This window comes from Podarcis liolepis (genome assembly GCF_965112155.1).
Source record: "Podarcis liolepis genome assembly, chromosome: 7".
Lineage (NCBI taxonomy): Eukaryota > Metazoa > Chordata > Lepidosauria > Squamata > Lacertidae > Podarcis > Podarcis liolepis.
In genome coordinates this window covers 68,257,499-68,281,830 of record NC_139561.1, presented here as the reverse complement: position 1 = coordinate 68,281,830, position 24,332 = coordinate 68,257,499, and the positions used below count along the sequence as shown (strand labels likewise).

General features: G+C 47.5%; 1 protein-coding gene across 2 annotated transcripts in view; it reads right to left on the bottom strand.

Annotated features, from left to right (window-relative positions):
- CD164L2 (CD164 molecule like 2) overlaps positions 1–23,831 on the bottom strand; it is a 35,148-nt gene extending 11,317 nt beyond the window's left edge. The window contains exons 1-5 of one of the 2 annotated variants that reach the window (XM_083512259.1): positions 23,486–23,831; positions 10,198–10,305; positions 6,223–6,300; positions 4,919–5,008; positions 2,194–2,356 (exon numbers count right to left, since the gene is read on the bottom strand). In XM_083512259.1, the coding sequence (XP_083368385.1) occupies positions 2,194–2,356; positions 4,919–5,008; positions 6,223–6,300; positions 10,198–10,305; positions 23,486–23,576 (530 nt within the window). In that variant the 5' untranslated portion in view covers positions 23,577–23,831. The remainder of the gene's footprint in view (positions 1–2,193; positions 2,357–4,918; positions 5,009–6,222; positions 6,301–10,197; positions 10,306–23,485) is intronic. The other variant, XM_083512258.1, reaches the window with a different exon arrangement.
- Positions 23,832–24,332: the final 501 nt, after the last annotated feature.

The window sequence follows — 24,332 nt, the reverse complement described above, 5'->3', positions numbered from 1 at the left end:
AAATGGCACAAGGCCCCATTCTGGTGTGAGGCCTTGATGTGGATTAGGAGAGAGTTCTAGATTGGAGGGCCATGCTATTACTATATTTATTTCCTTTATTTTTATTGTATAATTTAATTTTCTCTGTGTGTTGTGCTTTTTTTGTAATTGGTTTTTATACCAATTTTTGAAGCCTGCCCTTCCTCCCAAAGGAGCCCAGCTCAAGCACGCTTTTCAAAAAGTGTTGTACCTCCACTGATGGAGGCAGCATGCCTCCGATTACCAGCGGCTGGTAACCGCAAGTGGGGAGGGCTCTGTTGCGCTCAGGCCCTGTTTGCAGACTTCTTTGAGGCTTCTGGTTGGCCACAGTGAGGACAGAATGCTGGACTATATGGGCCACTGGTGTAATCCTGCAGAGCTATTCTTATGTTCAGAGAGAAACTGTTCCCTGCTGCAGACAGTTGGCTTCCATAAATTGGAGGACAATGAAAATAGCAACCCAGGGGAATGAGAAAGATAATAAAAACAGGGACCCTAGGTGTGTGAAAGTAGCCACTGATGTCATACACACATCAGTGTTTTAAGGCATGTTCACACATTACACTAAACACAAGTACAAGCTGTTTCTACACAGGCACATGTGTTTGTGTAAAACAGCTCAGCTACTGCATACATAGACTGTACACTCGTTGAATGTTACATGTGAATAACTGTACAAGTGTGTAGCTGAACTATCTGTGTTCACAGGTATGCCGACACTGAATGTAACATGTGAATGCCTCTACCTGCTGCCACTTTGGGACATCTAAAGAGAGCCGTAATCACAACACAGCCATAATGAATGTGAGAAAGATTTTTAAATAATAATTAAAATTTCAAAGCTTTGCTTTGCTGCCCTTCTTAAAGATCCAGAGTCCTCATTTAAAGTGAGTCACAGTTTTGCAGCCAGGGGATAGAGGGAGAGAAAGCAGAACAAAGGAGGAAGATGGCAGAGAAACCCAGAACTGCAGACAGCCAGTCATGGGGTTGGATATGAGACTGCAAATATCTGTGTTGAGGAAATAAACGAGCCTTCACTAAAAGTTATGTGGTGTGAGAAGGCTGGACCAGCCCCTTCCTCAGCACAAAAGAGTACTGAGCTCAGTGGCATGTCGAACTGTCAGTCCTTGAACACATTCAGTAGCATGTATGTGAGAATTGCACAGCAGCAATGGAGAGAAAAACTGAGTGCAAGGACACAGGAATAATGCGAAGGTGGGGAAGAGGGGAGGAAGGTTGTCAAGCGTAAGATCCTCTATTTCTGTGTTTAGAGGGATATAAGAGCTGATCTGCCGTGCTTTATACCCCAAAAATGCACAGAAGACAAACTGGGGGTGGGGTGGAGAAATGAAGACAGCAGGAGAGCTGAAACTCACAGCCTGGACAGCCATTTTGAAAACACACAGGAAGTTATTGTGTGATACAAGATGGCCGACCATCATGAAGGCAGGCTTTGCATCCCACTGGATGCTCTCGGTCTTCATGTGTGAGTAGTCAGTTCCAGTAACTTTCCCACTAACACCACCACATTGTCTTATTTTTTTAATGAATATAGTTTCTTAACTGCCCTGGGCCACATCCACACCATAATTTAAAACACCAGTATGCCACTTTTACAGTCATGGCTCCTCCATGTCTCAAAAGCATCATGGGAACGGTCATTTGTTAAAGGTGCTTAGAGGTAGGAGCTCCAATTCCCTAAGTTCCCTAACAAGAGCGGTTGACAGTAAAACCACTCAAAAACTGAGTTCTGTTAGTTCCTAGCAACTCTTAGCACCCTTAATAAACTACACTTCCCAGGATTCTTTGGGGGAAGCCATGACAAAGGAGTATAATGGCACTTTAAATGTACACTGTTGATGTGACCCTGGTCTAAACTATTATAGCTTGGGCACCAAATGAAAAACAACAAAAGGCCCTGAGGCATCTTAAAGACCATCAAACATATTAGGGCAGGCGCTTTTGTGCACCAAGCTCATGCCATAATAAAGCTGTCAGTCTTTGAAGATGCCACAGATTAAACAAAGCAATTGCTTTGGAAACTACCCCAAAATGAAGATCAGAATGTTCTTACGCACAGACCATCTCCCTCTCTGCTTCTCAGAGGACAGCACATTTCCCCACCACCACCATCAAAAAAACCCCCCTGCTCCCAGCTGCTTGTAGGGAACTTACAGTGTCTGATAGGTGCTGTCCTTTGCCTTGAGGAATTTCACCACGAAAAATACAACGGCTTGGAGGCTGAGCACCAGGATGATTCCCCCGATGAAGCTGGCAGAGTCAAATCCTGGCGGGTGGAACTCCGGGGAGTCAGTTAGCGGAGGGCTGGCCGTTGTACCTAGGGGGAGACAGAGCAAGGGGGTTGTGAAGGTACCTGGCAAAAAGGGAGAAGGCTGCAGCTCAATGTGGGGAGAGTATCTGCTTTATACGCAGAAGACACCCCTGCACAAAAATACTAGAGAGCCACTGCCAATCAGTGTAGGCAATGGTGGTTTGACTTGCATGTTCTTGAAAGAGTTTACAACTGAGAGATCATATTCTTTACTTTTCCACTCACTATTACTGGCCCCTCCAGATTGAGTGGGGGATTTTTTTGGGGGGGAGGGGGAAGCGTGTATTTTGTATTGAATCACTTATACAATAATATTTATGCATTTATAGGCTGCACGTTTCATAAAAATGCTACAAGGCTGTATACAATACACAAAATTACAACAAGATTTTGTTTTCATATACAGGTCCAAAGATGGAGTAATGATTAGTTCCGTCATAAAAAAAACCCCAGCTAACAACTTATTCAAAAATTCAGCCACCTCTGAGCAGTCCCACATGTGCTTCTATGTACCAACTACACAGCAGCCCCTCCAACACAGTGAAGATGGACCTGTGTGCACAATGGAGAGCAGTCCCGGAGTAAGGTATCAGTACTGTACTAACTTTAAAGAGAGCTCTGAAGTTTGAGCTGACAAAGACCTGTATGGAGGCTTGGCCACAGACCATATAACACCTCTGCTCAGAGATCTGTGCTAGTTGTTGATTTGCCAAGCTCAAGGTATTACTATTACTATCTGGAGGCAGTTGAAGGATGGATGGCGGCTAATGGATTAAGGCTGAATCCTGACAAGAAATAAGTACTGGGGGGGGGGGGGCAGGAGGCTGGCAGGTATGGGGGACTCCCTGGTCCTGAATGGAGTAACTGTGCCCCTGAAGGACCAGGTGTGCAGCCTGGGAGTCATTTTGGACTCACAGCTGTCCATGGAGGTGAAGGTTAATTCTGTATCCAAGGTGGCTGTCTACCAGCTCCATCTGGTATGTCAGCTGAGACTCTACCTGCCTGCGCACTGTCTTGCCAGAGTGGTACGTACTCTTGGTTATCTCCAGAATTCCCTGCAGCATACAGGGGGTACCTGTAAGTCCCCTGCAAGTCTTATGATTATCTGTCGCACAGAAATTCCAACAGCCTCTGCAGCCTAAATTTCCTGCTTTCACCAAAAACTCCCCCTAGCAATGTTAATGGGTCACAGTGAAAAATACCCTTAAGGAACAATTCAAGCTTTCCTGATGGTGAAAGAGATTAGGTGGCTGAGGCGGGCAGTGTCTGAAATGGCACCTCCTGGCCAACCTTACACCTACAAGATGTAAGGATCGAAAGGCGTCATTTTGTTGCAAGCTTTTTTTGTGTGTCTTCCAGCATGCCACGCCAGTCAGCTCATGTACAGGTCATATTGCAAAGACTTAGCTGCTAGAACTTAAACCTTCGTTCCACGGACTGTGCATTCACCACCCAGCCAAGTGTTTCGCATCTCCATCACAAAAGCAGCCACGCAATGCTGCAGCATTGCTACTGAAGGGGTGCACTTTGCAAGGAAACAGAGGAAGCAGTTAAACACAGTGTGGGCAAGACTGGTGTGGAAGCCGAAAAACAGGAGCCTTCGCTCACGCAGAGATAAATGAGTGCATACAACTTCCCGTCGGGAGCCTGCGCTGGATCAATAATTCACAAGGATTCAGGATAGAGTTACTCACTTTAATTAGCCCAAAGCTCTTCAATTCTTGCTCTTCTTTTCGGCAGGAAGATTCATTCTCCCTGAGAAAAACATCCATCCATCTCTCCTTCACTTCTTTATTAGCTAGCTTTTCCCTTTCCGTTCCTTTGGCCTGCCTTGTTAAGCTTTCTCATCCAAACCAGCAATGGTGTACAGCAAGAGCTTGCCAGGCCTCTTGGCAGTAGCAAAAGGATCTGCTTTATTTTATTAAAGCCCCTTAATTTTCACCTGAAATAGTGGTGGGAAGTCTTGCTCTCTTCTAAATTGCTGCTAAAAGCACAGTCATTTTTCAAAGGTGAGGTCTGAATGACCCTCCATGTAGGATTGGGAACATGTTGTGGGCTTGTGGGTGGGAAGATTTGGAGCTAAATTCTAAGCAGAATCTGAACTGAATCCTAATAATAATAATAGTAGTAGTAGTAGTTTCCTCAGCCACTCCAACAAAGTATTAAAATACAATAATTAATCAAATACTAAAACCTTTCCTAAACAGGGCTGCCTTCAGACGTCTTCTAAAAGTCCAAATTGTTGGAGAAGCATACTTTGCCCTGGATACAATCACACTGAGACTCTGGGTTTAGGAAAATAGGAAGATCATAGTTCTACTTAGGTAAGGTGGCGATGTAATCCGCCATGTTTGCTCTCACGTCTCAAGGTAAGCTGTGGTCCTGTTCCCCGAGTGACAAGTGTTTACCACAACAGAAGGGCTTGCTAAGGAAAACAGTGCCTGGAGCACATATGACCACCAAGAAGCCGCTCTGCATTCCCCACTTGGAGATGCTCTAGCACTAGCTCACCAACATTCAAACCCTCCCCTTCTCCAATGCGCAAAAGATAAGGGGAATCACACTTACCAAGTGTGATGATCTCATGCTCCTTAGTGGCTGGCTTTGGAGGCTCTTTGGTGGTTGGCTGTGGAGGTTGCTTGGTGGTTGCTTCGGATGCTAAGAAAAGAACCATCATTAGCAGGGGGGTGGGGGGGGGAGGTCAACCCACACCTCTTTCCTACAAGAAAATTTCCCTACCACACATTGCATTATCCAAGCAGATCATCACATTAGAGAAGCACACTCAGGGTTATGCACACTCGGAGACAAGAAAAGCCACACTACATTTATATAAATTAGAATAATTAGAGGAAACTAATAAAAAAGTAAAAAAAATTCCTTCCAGTAGCACCTTAAAGACCAACTAAGTTAGTTCTTGGTATGAGCTTTCGTGTGCATGCACACTTCTTCAGATACCTTTCTGAGATTATCTATGGCTCTCCTTTCAGCATGGTTTAGATTTTGTTATAAGCGATGGTGTTTTCTGGTCACATCTGCTACTGGAAGGAATTTTTTTATTTTGACTATGGCAGACCAACACGGCTACCTATCTAATAAAAAAGTAGTCATTCAAATACCTGAAGGGAAGAAGACAAAGATTTGTTATCTACTGCCCCACAGGACAGAGCTAGATCTTAATGGAGACCATCTTGCCTGTGTCAAGATACAAACGGCTCCCAATGTCTGCACTTTCTGGAAACTACTGAACATGGTAGGGCAAGCTTTCATAGCTGGATAAATGGATATTTGCCACGAGCGAATATTTTGTATTGTTTCAGTTTTATTTTAAATGCATCTGCTTTTTGTGATTTAACTATTTATTTATTTAGTGCTGTTTTTATTTAGACAGCTGTAGAACATGAATAAACAGACATAAACAGCTGTTAACATCAATAGCTAGGAATGAACCCTTATGTACCTTATGGCAAGAAATCCCATAAAGATGCCTGATAACTCAGGAAAAATTGCTGCCAGGAAGGGCAGCCTGTATTGGATCAGATGGGCAAATGGTTTGAAGAGGACTCCTCCAGCTGGTCATGTGAAAGTGTCCTCTATGTCAGAGATAAAGAACCTGTGGCCCTCCAGATCAGGGAGTCTCCTCCCCCTAGCTACTTTTCTGATCCTTCAGGGAGGAAGTGCCACCCCACCCAGAACAGAACGTCTCCCTAGTTCCTTCTTGCTTCTGTATCAAGAGTCATAAGCAAGAAAAATGTTTGAGGAGGTCCTGGTGATCAGGTTCCAGAATGAACAGGCAGAGGCAAAGGTCCTGAGGCAGATGATGAGGCCTAACAGACAGCATGGTGATCAGTGGTTGGGCAGAAAAGCATTACCTTCACACCTGGAAGTGACATTGTAAAAGTGACACTTCTCCTTGGCCGGCTCTCCCTTCACAACACAGCTACCGGAACCTGAGGATAGAGGAGAGAAACCAAGTCACACTGAAAATCCTGCATGTCTCCCTCTCCCCCAAACACACATTTCCCCCACTCTTTTATACAGGGCTACGCAACCAGAAACAAAGTGAAAGACAAGCTCTATTCTGGGGTTCACATCACGTGACTGGCATCATGTGCCACGTCTGCGGTCTCCTCTCCCACCCCTGAACGTTGGGTGAAGGTCTGGAGAGTGGAGTCACACATAGATCGCTAGCCAACGAGATGTCCTCCAGATGTTGCTGAACTACAACTCCCATCATCCCTGAATATTGGGCCATGCTGGCTGGGGCTGATGGGAGTTGCAGTCCAACAATGCTTGGAGGCTGCCAAGTTGGCTACCCTCCAGGGTCACAACCACACCATATGGCTTCCTCCAAAGAATCCTGGGAACTGCAGCTTGTTACAGATTCTGGCCACATAGACCTACAATTCTAAGCACTCTTAACATGACTCCAGGACTGTTAAATTGGTCTAAGAATGCTTCAAATGCATGGTGCAGATGGGACCTTAGGTTCTGGGTGCGATTCAGAATCCTGCTTGCATAGAGCACGCTCAGGTCATCTGATCTTCCCCCTCCCCAACGAGTGTGGAAGACGGGGCTGATGCAGATGCAAGAGACGGTGTGGGGAGCTAAGTAGGCATCACCCTGCTGCCCTCCTCACCACACAATTGTGATGGCAAGAGGGAAGCATACCTGGACAGGGATGCTGCAATCAACAGCAAGCATGATTTAACACAGGAGTGAGTGAGTAAGTAAGTAAGTAAGTAAATAAATAAATAAATAAATAAATACAACAACAATAACAACAACAACATCATGCCCATCTGACTGGATTGCTCCAGCCACTCTGGGCCGCTTCCAGCAAATATAAAAGTATGATAAAACATCAAACATTAAAAACTTCCCTATACAGGGATACACAGTTGTATTAACTAGTAGCACCTTAGAGACAAACTAAGTTTGTTATTGGTATGAGCTTTTGTGTGCATGCACGCTTCTTCAGATACATGAAAGCTCATACCAATAACAAACTTAGTTGGTCTCTAAGGTGCAACTGGAAGGAATTATTTTATTTTGTTTCAACTATGGCAGACCAACACAGCTACCCACCTGTAACTTGTATTAACTACCTTTCGACCTGCTCTTTGGGGCTGGCGGTGGGGGAAAGCAACGCCTTTCTGCTGCTCCCCGACCTGAACACACCTTGAATGGCACCTTGTTTTAGAGGGGGAGAACAAGGGGGAGAAATTCTCCCCCTCTCTGCGCGGCACCTCCTGCCGCTTCACTGAAGGGGCGCTGGGCAGAGAGGGGGATATATTTTTTTTCTTGTTTTCCCCCTCTAAAACAAGGTGCGTCCTATGGTCCAGTGCGTCCTATAGAGCGAAAAATACAGTAGATAGTGAAGAATGTGGAGTGGGGAATAAGCACCAGAGGAAATCTTGACAACCCAAATCTTTCCTGAAAGAAGGATCTACTCTAGAGTTTGCTGGGTGGGAGATGCAGCTGCTACCCAAGACTCCTTCACCTGAGATCAGGGGTGGGGAACCTTTGGCCCTCCAGACAAGGGCGATGGAAGGCTAATCAGCACCCAGTGGGGGGTGTCAGGAGCGGGGCAAACAGCCCAGCAGCACATGTGCTTGCGGCATACATGTGACGCATGCACGCCGCCGCTACGTACTGCACATGTGCACGCACCGTACGTAGCATGCACAGCATACAGCGGCACTGCGCATGCGCCGTGGGGCAGTTTGCCGACGGCGCTGGTCAAGCGCCATATGGACAGCGGTGGGATCCCTCCACCGCTGCTGCAGTCACAAGCAGGAGATCCTCTGTACGCGACGGCTGCGCGATTTTGGCAGCTTGTGCTGCTGTGCCCAGGGGCGGCAGGGCAAGCCCCCCCCCGCAGGATGCCTTCTTGCCACCCCCCTTAGAGATGGCACCCAGGGGGAACCGTCCCCCCCCCCACCATTGGCTATACTTCCTGGGACTGTTTGAGCTACACGGACCAAAGGTCTGACTCAGGATAAGGCAGCTTCTTGTATTGCGAAGCCGCCGTAGCTCAATGGCTGAGCATCTGCTCTGCATGCAGAAGGCCCTGGGGTTCTTTCCTTAGCATCTCAGTCTGGGAAAGAACACAGTCTGAGATCCTGGAGAACAGCTGCTGGTCAGTGTGGACAATGTTGAGGTGGATGGACCAATGGTCTGATTGGGCATAAGGCAGGTTCCTACGTTCCTAACCAAATCTCTCCCATCTTTCGCCTCACCCTTCTTCCACCTGCTGTAGCAAGTAGGGCTCCAGGTAGTCTGAACACCTGATGAAGTGGACAAAAGGGCCAGGTAGCAGCGAGGAAAAGGGCAGGACATCACCCCGTTCCTTCTCTGTACGAAGATAAGCACTTCGACAGGAGCTTCCAGGACAACGTTGTGAGATGGGAGTTTGTTTCTGAACCAGCAGAGAGCAGAAGGCTGTATCTTTGTGGCTCCCATCTATCTATCCCCCTGGGGATGGCAGTCATGGCAACAAACGAAGTACACAAACCGACACAGATGCAGAGCTTGAGGCGATTACACTCAGAGGGGTAGCCACAAACTCCCAGGAAATGGAAGGAGGGATTTCCAAGTATCAGCCAGGGCATAGACCTTAAAGTAGCAAGGTCCTTTGCCTTTTACTTTCAAGCAAGACAAGCGGAAGGCAGAAGGCCATGTAAAGGATGATGGATCAGGCCTAAGGCATCCTTTCCCTACTTGTATTCCCAGAGACTTTTATTCAGAGGCATATTGCCTCTTGCACATCCAGGGACTGAGTGGTCCAAGTCAGGGACTGAGTGGCCCTTGGAGAAGGTGGCAACTGATGAAGCACAAGGCATATGCGCCAGAGATTCTGGGACCTTCAATGAGAAGTGGCTGGTGGCCCCACTGGAGAGCCAGAACCAGCCAGAGAAGACAGGAAATGGCTTGATGCACCATTTTGTGGCTTCCTAACATCTTGGTAATCTTGGCCGAATCTTTTTAACAAGAGATGGTAGGGACTGAACCTTGAGACCTCCTGCATGCAAGGCCTAGTCCAAGGGTATGGTTTGAAGGTCCACAAAGCCACCAGCTAAGCAGGTTTGGGTCTGGTCAGTGCCTGGAAGGGTGACCACCTGGAAATTACATTGTCTTGGTTTCAGTGATGCATGCATCATCCATTGAAGAGAGGTGGCAGGTGATGGTAAGCCAGAGCAGACAATACTGAGCCAGGTGAGCAAATTATTGGACCTGGCAGCATTATGTAGCATGCACACCACGATGGAATTCTTTGACCATCTGGGGGAGAAGAGGGAAGCCATTACAAAAACTCAAAGAACTGGGAGGATAAGGCAGGGAAATGGAATTACTTTAGGCAAATATGTTCCACTTTGCAGAGAACGTGTAGAATTGGGACATTCTTTACAAGGTGTGGGGACGCGGGTGGCACTGTGGGTTAAACCCGAGTGCCTAGGACTTGCTGATCATAAGGTCGGCGGTTCGAATCCCCGCGGTGGGGTGAGCTCCCGTCGTTCAGTCCCCCCAGCTCCTGCCCACCTAGCAGTTCGAAAGCACCCCTAAGTGCAAGTAGATAAATAGGTACCGCTTTATAGCGGGAAGGTAAACGGCATTTCCGTGTGCGGCACTGGTGCTGGTTCACCAGTGCAGCTTCGTCATGCTGGCCACGTGACCCGGAAGTGTCTTCAGACGGCGCCGGCTCCCGGCCTCTTAAGTGAGATGAGCGCACAACCCTAGAGTCGGTCACGACTGGCCCGTATGGGCAGGGGTACCTTTACCTTTACTTTACAAGGTGTATGAACGGAGATTTTGGCAAGCATCCCCCACCACCTGCCGCAGCTCACCTGGCTTCTCCTCAGTCTCTCGGCAGTGCATCCACACACAGTTCGTGATGTTCAGAGTAGCATCTCCTTCAATGCACTTGCCACATGACTCCAATTCTTTGCATTCTCCTGCAAAACAGCAAAAAAGGAACAGGCTGAGTTTTCAGGCAAGTATGAATCCTGCATTGCCACTTTGGAGCAGGATGCAAGAGAAAACAAAAAACAGGAAGTGGAGTACGATGTGGCCTGGGGTTGTATACATACCCAACCGCCTGTTGATTTCTGGAGTCTTTGCCCCACATTTTGCCTGTGGTCCTGTATGCTACAGCCCCCACTATTAAAAAACTGTAAAGAGACTCACACACACAAATATATGCAAGCCTAGATATATCAAAGGCTTCAGAGATGGAATCCTCTGGTATCTGATACTCACCTTGCTATACTGCCTCTGAACATGGAAGTTTTATTTAGCTATCATGATTTGATTTGATTTCATGTCAGTGGTACCTCTTGTTATATACTTAATTCATTCCGGAGGTCTGTTCTTAACCTGAAACCATTCTTAATCTGAGGTACCACTTTAGCTAATGGGGCCTCCCACTACCGCTGCACCACCGCTGCACAATTTCTGTTCTCATCCCGAGGTAAAGTTCTTAACCCGAGGTACTACTTCAGGGTTAGCAGAGTCTGTAACCTGAAGTGTTTTTAACCTGAGGTGTTTGTAACCCAAGGTACCACTGTATTCATAAAATGCATATGCCACTTAATGGAAAAAATAATAATATCTCTTAACTGAGGCCCAAACCATCAGCCCACCAGGCACCAACTGCTGTTTGGTCAGCAGCCATTCCAGCCAGCCATGAGAAAAACAATCACATAAGTTTTTGGAACTTTAGCGCTTGAATTTTTGCTTGCTTTCTCCCTTTAGTCTCCGGTCTATCCGACTGTGAGCCCCCAGGCTGGCAGGGACTGCTGTAGTCTGGAAAACATATGTGCCATGTTTCTAAGATGTTAGGTGCTGTACAAATCACCACCACCACCATCAGTTTCATTATCAAGACACTGTGAATTCTATTATCAGCTATAAATACAGAAATATTTTTAAAGCTGCTGCTTATTACAGCTGTGGCAACATGATGGAAGAGTACCCAGCTATCTGGAGGAGATTGTACTGAATGTACCGAACCCAGAAGAGCTGCCTGCATGCACAACACATGCGGAATGAGCTCTCACCAAACTCGCCTGTTTTATGTATCAATGCTGACCTGCCAGTGGCGGAACTGCCAAGAGTCTCTGCATGCTGGAGCACAGATAAGGCTGCAGCGCATGGAAGCTTATTCAACTTTTATTAAACCCATAAATGTTGGATTACATTTCTGCCGCGGCACTCCATGCTCAATAAGTCAGCTGGCGTTCGGGAGACGAAGGCTTTCGGTTGAACACGAGAAGATCAGAAACTGTCGGTGATCTAACTCCCCTTACATCAGGAGTAGGGAGCCATTTCCAGACCAAGGGCCCCATTCCCTCCTGGAGCAGACTCTCAGGGGCCACATGCAAGTGTTGGGTGTGGCCAAAGGCAAAAGGGGATGGAGCAATGAATGCACACACCCCTCTCTACCCTCCCTCCAGGCAAGCAAGAGGTGTTATCAGAGTTCAAGGACACATTCCAGACAAGCAAAAGCACTCAAAGAGCCTGGGAAGCAGGGCCAGTGAGGGGCATGGCCTGGGACAGTTCCAAGGGCCGGACAGAGTGGTGTGTAGGGCCACCCAAAAGCTGGCAACCTCTATTGCAAAAAAGAAGAAGAAAAGGATTCAAAACACTTCAAAGTGTGGAAACCTCCCATCACTGAAAACTAGATGGGTCTCTAATACAATTTGCAAACTTTTGAAAAGTTATCTGCTTCACACAGGCTAAGTCATATAGACCTGCTTTTATTTTATCTATTGCTTTATTACTACACCAATATCCCAACTTTCCTCCAGGGAGCTGACAATGCCAGGCATAGTTCTCTTTCCCAGCCCCTTGTATCTTAGTGGGTTGTTTTTGTTTCAATTATGCATTTTGTGTTTTTATATTGTGATCTTACGTTGTAACTGCCCTGAGACCTTTGAGTATAGGGCAGTATACAAATTTTAACAACAACAACAACCCTCACAAGCTAGGCTAGGCTAAGATAAAGGTAAAGGTACCCCTGCCCGTATGGGCCAGTCGTGTCCGACTCTAGGGTTGTGCACTCATCTCACTTAAGAGGCCGGGAGCCAGCGCTGTCCGCAGACACTTCCGGGTCACGTGGCCAGCGTGACAAAGCTGCTCTGGCGAGCCAGCACCAGCGCAGCACACGGAAATGCCATTTACCTTCCCGCTATAAAGCGGTACCTATTTATCTACTCGCACTTTTAGGGGTGCTTTCGAACTGCTAGGTGGGCAGGAGCTGGGACCGAAAGACGGGAGTTCACCCCACTGCGGGGATTCGAACCGCCGACCTTACAATCAGCAAGTCCTAGGCACTGAGGTTTTACCCACAGCGCCACCCGCGTCCCAGGCTAAGATAGGGGAAGCCAAAAAAGTGCCCTCCAGATATTGATGGACTCCCAGCTCCCATCAGTCTCCGACAGCATAACCAACAGGGAGAGATGATGGGAACTGTTGTCCAACAACGTTTAGAAGACATCATGTTGGCTACCCCAACATGCTGCCTTATACCGAGTGAGACCATTGGTCCATTTAGCTCAGTACTGGCTAAACTGAGTGGTAGAAGCTCTCCAGGATTTCAGACTGGGGACATTCTCCGCCCCACCTGAGATGCCAGGGGTTCAACCTGGGACTTTCTGCACACACTGCAGATGCTCTACCACTGAGTGGCAGCCCTCATGACTGTCTCAAGATCACTCGGTGAGCTTTGTAGCTAAGAGGGGATTTAAACCCTGATCTGCCAAGTGCAACACTCTTAACTGCTAAACCACACTGTCTCTTTTTTTGACAGCTGTTTCCTTTAAGTTGACCATGATAAGCAGCAGCAGTGAATTATGGGGCAAAGCAGTTATACAGCCAAGAGCAAACTATTTCTATTATCCTTCCATAAAAGGGCCCACTTGTCATATTTAAAACAATTTTCAAAAAGCTTCCAAGCAAGAAACTTTACACACACACACACACACAGCCACAAATGCAGCTTAGCTGCAAGAGGAACTATGATCCCAGCTACGTCAGTGTAACCTTCCCTTCCAAGTGTGGCCAAAAGTGCCTGTAGCCTTTGGTGAAACCCAATACGACTTCGCATCAAGCATGACCGAATCTAATTAAAGCCCACACAACACTTCTCCATTTCAGCTTAGGGCTGGCGCAATCTGCAGGCTCAGGCTTTTAATATCTGCTTCCAAACCCTTGTCGGTCTTCCACTCTGTACCCATTTTTAATTATAATCCTAAATTATATTTTTTGACCACCCTTCAACCAAGGTTCTCATACAAAGAATCCTGCGAAAAGCAACACGTAAACACTGAAATCATTTTTAAGATAACCAACTCATAGTTCAGTTACAAACACTTCATTTATTTAATTTATATCCCACCTTCCCTCCAAAGAGCTCAAGGTGGCACACGTGGTTCTCCCCTTGCTATCAGAGTTACAGATTTCTTGCTTAACATCTAGCCTCATTGGTCCTAACAATGGTTTCCTTTAGTTAAAACTTGCGGCTCCTATACTAGAATAGATGGGGGGTGATGGGAAAGAACGAATGGTTAAACTCCCCCACCCACATTCCTTCCATCTACCATGACATACATTAATCCTAAATCCTATTACCATGGAATGCCATTTCTTTATGGCAGCCCCCTCCCTCGCCCCACATCCACTTGCTGACACTCAATTTTTTAAAAAGAAAAAATGAGCTAGGAAAAAAATAACCATGAGTCACAGCTTATTAATAGCAAATCCGTAGCTTTGTTTTATGAAATCTACCTAGAGAATTCTTTTCACTCCCCCATCAGAGATTATGCTTCAACATGCCAATAGAATGAGATTCAAAAGAGCATTTATACCAGCAAGTTTCTCTCCCGGTCATAAAAATATGCTATGATAATTTTACATGCAAAAGGAAGCAAGGTTTGGAACTAGTTTGGGGAAAGCAATAAAAGAGGTCAGTTTCTGAGGATGCTGCAATTTTGTTAGGACCTCCAGTTGTTGTTGGATTCTTCCTCCCATCATTCCCAACCACCATGCTGACGGGGGCTGATGGGAGTTGTAGTTTGACAACTAGGGCACAGGTCCTTGTTCTAATCAAACCTCAGGTGCCTGAGGGTTTGGTTTTTTAGCCATATGTTAAAGAGCGTTTTACCAGGACCAGGGAGACCAGGGCCAAAATCCCCACTTAGCCATGAAGCTCACTGGGTGATTTGGGACCAGCCATTGCCTCTCAGCCTAACAGCTTTTAAAAGGGGGTGAGATAAATTCAGGGACGCGGGTGGCGCTGTGGGTTAAACCGCAGAGCCTAGGACTTGGCGATCAGAAGGTCGGAGGTTCGAATCTCCCATTGCTCAGTCCCTGCTCCTGCCAACCTAGCAGTTCGAAAGCACATCAAAGTGCAAGTAGATAAATAGGTACCGCTCCGGCGGAAAGGTAAACGGCGTTTCCGTACGCTGCTCTGGTTCGCCAGAAGCGGTTTAGTCATGCTGGCCACATGACCCAGAAGCTGTATGCCAGCTCCCTCGGCCAATAAAGCGAGATGAGTGCCGCAACCCCAGAGTTGGCCATGACTGGACCTAATGGTCAGGGGTCTCTTTACCTTTAAGATAAATTCACTGGAGATTAAGGCCACTGGTCACCACGGCTGTATGAAGTCTCTACCACCTGAGGCTCCATCTCTCTAAATACTAGTTGCCAGGGAACAACACAGCCTTTGTGTGTTCTCCTCTCCAAGACCCTGCTGCCTTTCTTTTCTGTTTGATGAATAGTTTTGTTGATATGTGGAAATTTACGCATCAGCCACACAGCAGTTAGTTAAAGGATATTCGGGGCATAGGGTTAAATATGAGAGAATGTATTGCCAATCCTTGAATGCAACCACATTTCATTTCTTTCTTTATTACATTTATATCCCACCTTTCCTCCAAGGGGCTCAAGATGCTGTATGTAGCTCTCTTCCCCCTCCCCATTTAATCCCCACAACAACCCTACAAGGCGAGGCTGAGGCTGAACGACTGGCCCAAGGCCACCCAGTGACAGCTTCATGACCGAGCGGGGATTTGAATCCTAATCTCCCAGGTCCTAAGGCAAAACTCTAACCACTATACCACACTGCCTCTCAGTGATGCCCAGATGAGCTCTTGCTCTGAGCTTAAAATGTGGCAGTTCTGTGCGAGCAGGAGGGGTCTGAAGAGGTCTAACTGCGCTGCCCCCAACCCTCCAAATATCCTTTAAAAAATCACACTGATGAGATGTATCTAAAAAATCTGCCAATCAGCCTGCTCCCACAGGGCTTACTTCCGAGTCGGCACACACAGGACAGGAAAGAATTTGGAACTGGGAGGCAACGGTAAGCAGGTGACACCCACTCACTTGGAGCTGACTTGTCAACAAGCAATGGATAGGTGTCCAAGTCAGCGTGAGTCTTTTCTGCTCATGCGAATATACAAGTTAACCAATTACCTTTCCACGGTGGAAAAGTTCAAAAGCTGATGGGGCCTATTGCCATGGATACGGGATTGTGACTACAGAGCTTTGCCTAGCAGTGAGGGACTGGTACTGTAGCCAATCAGGAAGCAGGACTTTGCTCTCCAGATTTCTGGCAGGTTTCGACAAGTCGAGTTATTTTTATCGTGGCAAAAGGAAAGATGCTCACAAATCAGACGCTTTACTTGACTCCTCTGAATCCTGGCATGCTTTATCGGACAGCAAGAGGCATGGTGTGTGTGTGTGTGTGTGTGTGCGCGCGCGCGTGCGTATGTAGAGAGCGCACCGGCTGTTTCAAAATCTCTCTCAATCTGTTGCAGCCACACTACAGATGGGGCCTCAAACAGAAACCCCCAGAATAAGCAAATCACTGCGAGGGAAAGTGTTAACGAAAGTTATTCCCACTTTCCCATCTGCAGGACCGTGGGCAGTTATGGGCATCCACAAGGCTGTAATTCTGTGCAGGCACTTGGAAGCAAACCCCATTCAAATCAGAGTGAGGTAAAACGGGCATCAGAGAGAGCTGCAGGACTTCTTTGCAAGCATGGGGGAAGGGCCATAGCTCAGTGGAAGAACATCTGCCTTGCATGCAGAAGGTCCCAAGTTCAATCCCTGGCATCTCCAGGTAGGGCTAGGGATGTCCCCTTCCTGAAACTCTGAAGTCACTGCTCAGTAGACAAAACCAAGCTAGACGGACCAATGGTCTCACTTGGTATAAGAGGACAAGGCCCTTGTACCTTTGAAAGGTGTGCAGAAGAATTTTGGTTAGGGCAGCTTCTCATCACCCTGCAGGGCAAACTGCCCGCCCGCTGAAATTTCCTCTTCTTGCACAGCTGGTAAAAAAGAGAAAACCATGCAAGAACCCCAGCACCTTCCTTGGTCGCCTGGTCTTTGCACCTCTTGCAAAACTTTCAGCAAACGCCACCATTCATCTATAGAGTTGGATGACACCCTGTGCTATCCACAGATTGCCTCCAAGCCATTTTCAGAAAGAGCAAAGACCAAAGGAATGCAAGAGTCTACAGAATGTGCATTTGGCTTCAGTTAAGGTGAGTAGCACCTTCCAATTTCCCATGATGATCACTCTCAAGGTAGCCAAGGTAGTGCCCTCCATCCGTTGTTGGGAACTACAACTCCCATCAGCCACCTGCACCCCCACAACGTGGCTAATAGCAATAAATGATGGGAGTTTTATTTATTTGAAATGCACCATGTTGACTGCCCTGGATCCTTGCTGTGCACTGCCCTGAGATCTCCAGACAAAAGGTAGTATACAAATTTAATAAATAATAGTAGTAATAATGATGCTGAGACACCTCCAAGATATTCAGTGGTGCCCACTGGGACAGGTAAGCCAGAAGGCACAGAGAACAGCAGCAGGTGGCACCAAAGCCAATGAGAAGTCTTTCTCACACCCTCCTCCCTCCTGAGTTTACAAGGCCAACACAGAGTGCCACCCCCATGGAATGATTGTAAGGAAGAAGGCAGGCAGACAGGCTGGCTGAAGGGAGAATATGTTAATGAAGCAGTGCCTCCTTGACCCTAATGGACTAGCCTCCATTGAAGAGACATTGACTTGCGTCCTACCATCAATGAAAACTCACATCATCACGGCTCCGTTGGGGCAACTGGAATTATCCCACAATTGTTTCCTCCCACTACCAGAAACTCAAAGAGGCATATCACTAACTGTGGGCATTGAAACAGCTCTTATGGGGGCAGGCAGGTCAGCGTTGGCTCCAGTCTTTCAGACATGATGCCTTCAAGGGGGCTACCTCTTCCTCTTTGCTGCTACTGCTGCTGCTGCCACCCACACCCTTGCTCTCCTCTCCCTTTCTGCTTCCAAAGGAGAGGGTGAGGCAACAGAACCTGGTACTCCTTTCCTTTGTCCCTGTGCCACTCCCTCAATTGGAGAGGGAAAGAGGTAGCACAGAGAGGATGTTGCACTCCCAACTCACACCAGCATATAGCCAAGGGTCAGGTAGGCGAGAGATGGAGTACCAACAACATTTGGATGGATGGTCAAGCATGCTCCATCCCTGCAAGGAGTTCACTTGCAGAATTGCCTTACCCCATGTATGCCGACCGTGATCTGTGAAACTGCTACTCTTACAGGTGCCATACTCCTTCTGCACTTGTGAGAAGTTGATTTTTTAGCATGGCATCACCGACATATTGGGACTCCCTGCTTATTGACATCAGGCAGGTACCTTTGCTGGCGTCTTTTCAGCACTTGCTTGTGTTTGTTTAGGCAAGCCTATCCAGATATCTAGGGTGGTGACATGTGTTTTAATCTATTTTTGCTTGATTCAAATCGGCTTTGGAATGTCCTTAAATACATGTTTTGATCATCTTGATGTTTTTAATTTATTTTTGCAAACCACTTGGAGGTTTTATTACAGTCAAGCAGCGTGTAAATGTTGCAAAGTAAATAAAATTTATTAAGGAGAACACGGTTAGGGGGCTCTGGGAGTTAGCAGGGGGTGGTCTGCAAGGAAGGAGCATGGGAGATGCTCAAAGAAGTTGATCCCTGATGCTGATGCATGCTTGCAGCTGAAAGTTAAAATAGCCCTGTGCTGTGCTAGTCTCTCCTATGCAGCTACTTACAAAACCAAGGAGGGAGAAGGAGACTTGCGAGTCGGCAGTGAGACAAGGGTCTCAGCAGTGTCACAGATCTCCACTCAATTAAATGCCAGTTCACAGCAGAGCCTTGCTTTCTGCATGGAACATTCAGATACCCTGAGAGAACAAGTGACTAGGTGCATTATTAAGGGAGAACCAGTTCTGGCAGTTTTAATACCTGCATAGAAGGGGGACATCCAGGGAGTGCAATTTTTCACCTGAGTTGCGCTTGGGTCATTAGCAACCTGCACTTGCCACAATCTCCTGCAGTTCCCCGCAGGAGCTGGGTTCTTGGCTCAGAAACCTGACTACATTAGTTCAGGCACTAACAACCTCAAGGCTGAATTATCACAATGTGTTCTGTGTGGGGCTGCCCTCGGATCTGGTCTGGAGATAGGAAGAGACTACAGCCGATGTATGACACCTGTGCTAAAAGACCTGCACTGGCTTCCCGTCTTCTACTGAGCAAGGTTCAAGGTTCTTGAAGAAAGTGCAAGCCCTGAACAGCTTAGGCTCAGGATACCTTTAGGACTGTCTTGCCCAGTATATCCCAGGCCAATCCCCAATATCATCTGGGGCAGCACTATTAGTGGCTCCCAATGGTGCAGAAGCATGACTCATGTCAACATGAGCCTTCAGGACAGTGGGCCCAAATCTCTGGATCACCGTCCCAGTAGAAACCAGGCAGGCACTGCCCTGGCGAAGTTTCAGATGCCAAAATGGTTTTATTTCAGGAGTGCAGCTCTGATGTTCTCCCCTCCTACAGATGTTTCAATCTATGCTTTATATTTTGTATGCTGTATTTTGTCTTCTTTGTAAGTCATTTTAAGGCACCTGTGAAAAGCAGGTTGCACATTTTAAAAACAAACTGTAACAGTTTGCTGCTTTCTAACCAAGTCAAGCACAGAGGAATGACACATATGTAAGGAAGTAAAGTCGAATAGCAAAAGATCCAGGAGAGACCACCCCTTTTGCTGTAGTTGTTAAATGACTTGGGCTTACCCTAGCTGCTGAACAGAGACACCCCACTTCTATACAGGTGTTAAAAGTGCCAGACAGGTGTGCCATGCAGTATAGTGGGAAAAGGACTGAACTAGGAAACTTGCACCCCAATCTATCCTTGCTTACTAAAGTCAGCCTGACAACTGAATGGAACTCACTGGGGGGAAAAGAACACACAGAATTGTAGACTTGGGTTTCCCTGGGTGACCTGGGACAAACCATTTTCTATGGGTCCCCTCTGCAAAACGGGAACAGCAGCACCTTCCTTGAAGGGGCCCTGAAAAGATGGGTGAAAAGGATTGTACAGATCTTAGCACGTTAAAAAGAGCTTTTGGGGGGAAATTAGGACAAAGGCCTTGTCAACTCAAACATCGAGGCATTCCAAAAGGAATATACAGTAGCTTGCTGCCTTCTACGGAGTCATCAGACCAGTTGTTCATTTAGTACAGTCCTGTCTACACATGAATGGCAATGGCTCCCCAGGTTTACAGGGAGGGAGATGGCAGGGATTAAATCTGGGACCTTCTGCATGCAAAGCAGATGCTCTACCACTGAGACCAGGCCCACCCCTTGAAGAATCAGGGAGCCTTTTGTTTTTATGGGGTAATTTTCTTGGGATGAGCCCAAGGGATCTCGGGAGGGGGGCATTTTTAAAACACTTGTACAACACTTGTCATCCTTTGCTTTAAAGCTTTTTCTGCTTCTTTGAGAGGTCACTTATTTACCGTCTCTCCTTTCCCGTCCCAACCCCAAGGACTCAGATTACACTTACAATGCATCCAACTGTCACTGGCACCCTAACAACAACTTCACAACATTAATTAGGCAACAGCAACTTGGCAAAGGCTCAGTGCCAAGGTTACACCTAGGGCTCAGTGGTACAGATCCATAGTGAGAGAGGACACATATATAAAGTGTTGATTCACTTCCTCAGCCAACAGGCATCCTGGAAAACCTTAAGTGACAGGTTTGCGGAGCACATGTCAACCAGAGAGGCCACTGCATGTTAGGTTGTTCATACAAACAAAGGAACATAGGAGGTTGCCATATACCCAGCCAAACCATTGGCATAGCCAACTTAGTATTGCCTACACTGACTGGAAGCACCTCTCCAGGCTTTCAGATGGAGGACAGTCTTAGCCCTATCTGGAGATGCTAAGGATTGAACTTGGGACCTTCTGCATGCAAAGCAGACTGAAAACCCACCCAGAGTAGGAGAAAAGCAACTGTTTGAGCTCTTTTTTCTCAGGTTACAACATTACTAAAAAGCAATAAATGCCCTAGATTGAACACTGAGAGGGATGAGAGCTAAATAATGCTAACATGCATCTTCAGCGGAGGAAACTCTGAACTCTGAAGAGGGCCTACTTAGTGGTGGCTCCCCGGTTGTGTAACACACTCTGCAAGGAAGTTGGCCTAGAACATACCTTATGGTCTATTTTATCAACAGGCAAAGTTATTTCTATTTCTCAGAGCTTTCTAGATTCAGTCTGCTGCATAAAGATTAACAGAGACAGTACTGGAAAGGTTTCCCTGGGTAGAACATTCCACAGGCAGGGGCCACCACTGAAAAGACCACCTTGTACACCTCCCTCAGGTGCAGCACCCAGAGAAAGGCCTCCGATGAAAACGTTGATTTCTCTCCATTAGTCTGCTTTTGGAAGCAGTTCAAACACTCACAGCTGCATTGCCCTACACAAAGGTAAGAGCAGGCTGTTTCATGCAAATGTGTTCCGCTTATTACCAGGTTAAGTGAGTATAGATGCAAATCAGACATTCATATGTACAAATGAATGCTTGACGTTCCCCGTAACCCTTTCCCTCCAAAGAGGAACATGGCTGGATGGCAGATCTTTGCTGAATTAGGAACACAGGAAATTCTCTTATTACTGATTCCTTCTTATTACCTTGTTCAGGACCTACTATGCTGGCTGGCAGTGTGCGGCTTCTCCAGGGATTCAGGCAGGGGGGTGGCATTCGCAGCCCCACCTGGAGATGCTGGGGATTGAACCTGGCACCTTCTACAGCCACTCCCTTAACTTACACACCCATTTGACCAGTGGCTGGGCTCACATACAGTTTTCTGTGTGGCGGCATGCCTTCACAGAGTGTCCAAGTGCAAAGGTGGATAGGGCTTCTGAACTTTTAATAAGCAGAAGATGACATTTCTGCAAGTGCAACCTATATGACAAAGCTACATCTGCTCAGATTTCCTCTTCTACACAACTACTAAAGGAGCAGAAGGCCTGTCCTGTTTTTCATCCGGACAGCCTACTACTTCCTAAGGCTCGGGCCCACTCAGCATCCCAGGCAGCATCCCAGCCTGTACCTGAATTAGCACTGGGGTGACCAGAAGAATAATGTGCAAATTTAAGAAGCCCTGTATCAACATAAGAAGAGTCGGTTGGGTCAGGCCATTGGCCCACATGGCTCAGCGGCTAACCAGGAGCTTATGGGAAGCCCACAAACAAAACCTGAGCACAGGCGAAATGTCTGCCCCCACTCAGTGGTTTCTAGCAACATCCAGAACCATGGAGGCAGAACATAGCAAATACGTGCAGTAGCCATGGATAGTCGTATCCCCCGTTTATTTGTATAATCCTCTTTTAAAGCCATCTAAGTTGGTGGCCATAATTGCCTCCTGTGGGAACAAACTCCACAGTTTAACTATTCACTTTGTGTAGCATTTTCTTTTATCTGTCCTGTATCTTCCAACATTCAGCTTCACTGGATGTCTAGGAATTCACAAGTTATAAAGGGACGGAGCTTTTCCCTAGCTACCTTCTCCACACCATGTCTAATTTTATACATTCCTATTATGTTGCCTCTTACTTGCTTTTTCTCAAAACTGAAAAACATGCAAACACTGCAACCTTTCTTCATAGGGGAGTTGCTTGAGCATTTTGGTTGCCCTTTCCTAAACATTTCCCAACTCTACAAGATCATTTTTGAGGCGAGAAGTGGCAAGAACTGTACCCAGCATTTACATTACGATATCAGCCTATTAATTTCCAATTCTTTCAGGAATTATCTCTAGCGTGGAATTTGCCTGTTTCCATACCTGCCACATAGCAGGCCTATATTTTCATTCCAGTGTGACAGAAAGGGATATCTATTCTATGAATTATCCAGGTCTGTGGATGAGCAATCCCTGTGTGCCAAGCTTCTCTTAAATCAAATGCTAAACATCCATTTGCACACTGGCTATACATTTGGCCTATCAAGCATCAAACTTTGAGAAGAGAAAGCTGGTTTCAGACCTAGAGTGGCTCCACTCAGTGCGCTTGGGTCCCTCTCTCTCTCAGAGACACACACATACAGCAGTTGAACCCACCTCAAAGGATTGTTGTGAGGATTAATGGGGACAACGGCAGGAATGTTGCTCTGAATTCCTCCAAAGTTCAAGATTAAGAATAAAACCAAAATGATGGCCTATATACACAGCATGAACGCCAACATGAGAGTGACTTCTTCTAAAAGCAGAGATGAAAAACTTGTGGCCCTCAAGCTGTTGCTGGACTCCCACCATCCCGGTCGTACTGGGGCTGCTGGGAGTGGGAGTCCAACGAACACGCGTGCAACGGCAATTCAGAAGAGCAGGCGCTGCTCTTTGGTGAAGAGATGAACCAAGGAGAGAACTTCCAAGTCCTTTCCCGGAGAGGCTCCTCGTGGATCAAAGTACAGTAACGCCTTATTACCCAATAAAGAGCCGCAAGTAACGTCGAGTCTCTACCGCGGAGCGAAGGTCGGGTTGGACCAACCCTGTCCCAGGAAGCAAACTCGCCCGCCCACCGCTAGGTCCTCTAGCGACTGGCTCGGCGGAACCGGCCGTTGGCCCACGATCCAGCCCACCTCGGGGAAAGCGAGAGAACCAAAACTTCCCGCGCGCACGCCGCCCCCCTTCCGAAAGCGAGAGAGACCTCCCCCAGTGGACGGGGGTGGGGTGGAATGGAATGGGGCTTAGGAAGGGCGGGGGGGGAGGAGACAGACAAACCCACGCCGGATCTCACCCACCTGCCTGGCTGGGGACCCCGCCGTGCGCGCAAATCAGGGCGCAGAGGAGCGCCGCCCGCAGGTGCCAGGCGCGGGCCGCAGCAGGAAGCATGTCTGGGTCTTCTCCGGAGCAAGCAGCAGCGCCAGCAGCGAGCGCCCAGCTCAGAGTGGCGCTTGTTTTTCACTTTGGGAACAATGATCGCCTGTAAAGTGATCGGGGCTCCCGGGGACGCAACCGAGCAGCAGCAGCAGCAGGAGGAGGAGGAGGCGGCGAGTCAGCGAGCAGAGGCGCGCACGGGCGGGGACCGAGGGAGGAATTCAAGGGGGTGGGGCAGGCAGGTGCGCCGGCGGGGCTCTAGCAGCTCCGCCCCCGCCGGAGAGGGGCGGGTCCTCGCCTCCCTCGCACGCCGCGGTGCGCGTCCGTTTCTTAGGCTGAGGAGCCGCCGTGCGTAAGCGGAACCCAAAGAACCTTCGCCAAAACAAAGAGCTCACCCGCTTAATTTGAGCTGCTGCAATTAAGAAGCAGGCTCCATCCTGGAAGTTTTATATGGTGGTGATGAATAAAAAGGTGCCCATGCGCGCGTGCAGTGTGTTCTTCTCCCCCACCCACTCTGCACATGATCACAGGCCTGCCCTGGAGGTTTTGCTACCTGCAGTAATTAGGGAAAATGACATTATTTTTTTGTCCTGCCTTTTAAACCCAAAGAGTGCTACAGAAAAGCATTCGTGAGATACACACATTGGTGCAAAGGTGATAAAAGCAACAATGTAAATAAAAGACGAAAAGCGAAAGTTAAAATTAAAAAAATCAGAAAGGATCCAGTGGCTGGCTTCCGGAAGTAATTTTGGCATGTAAGTGGTATATATT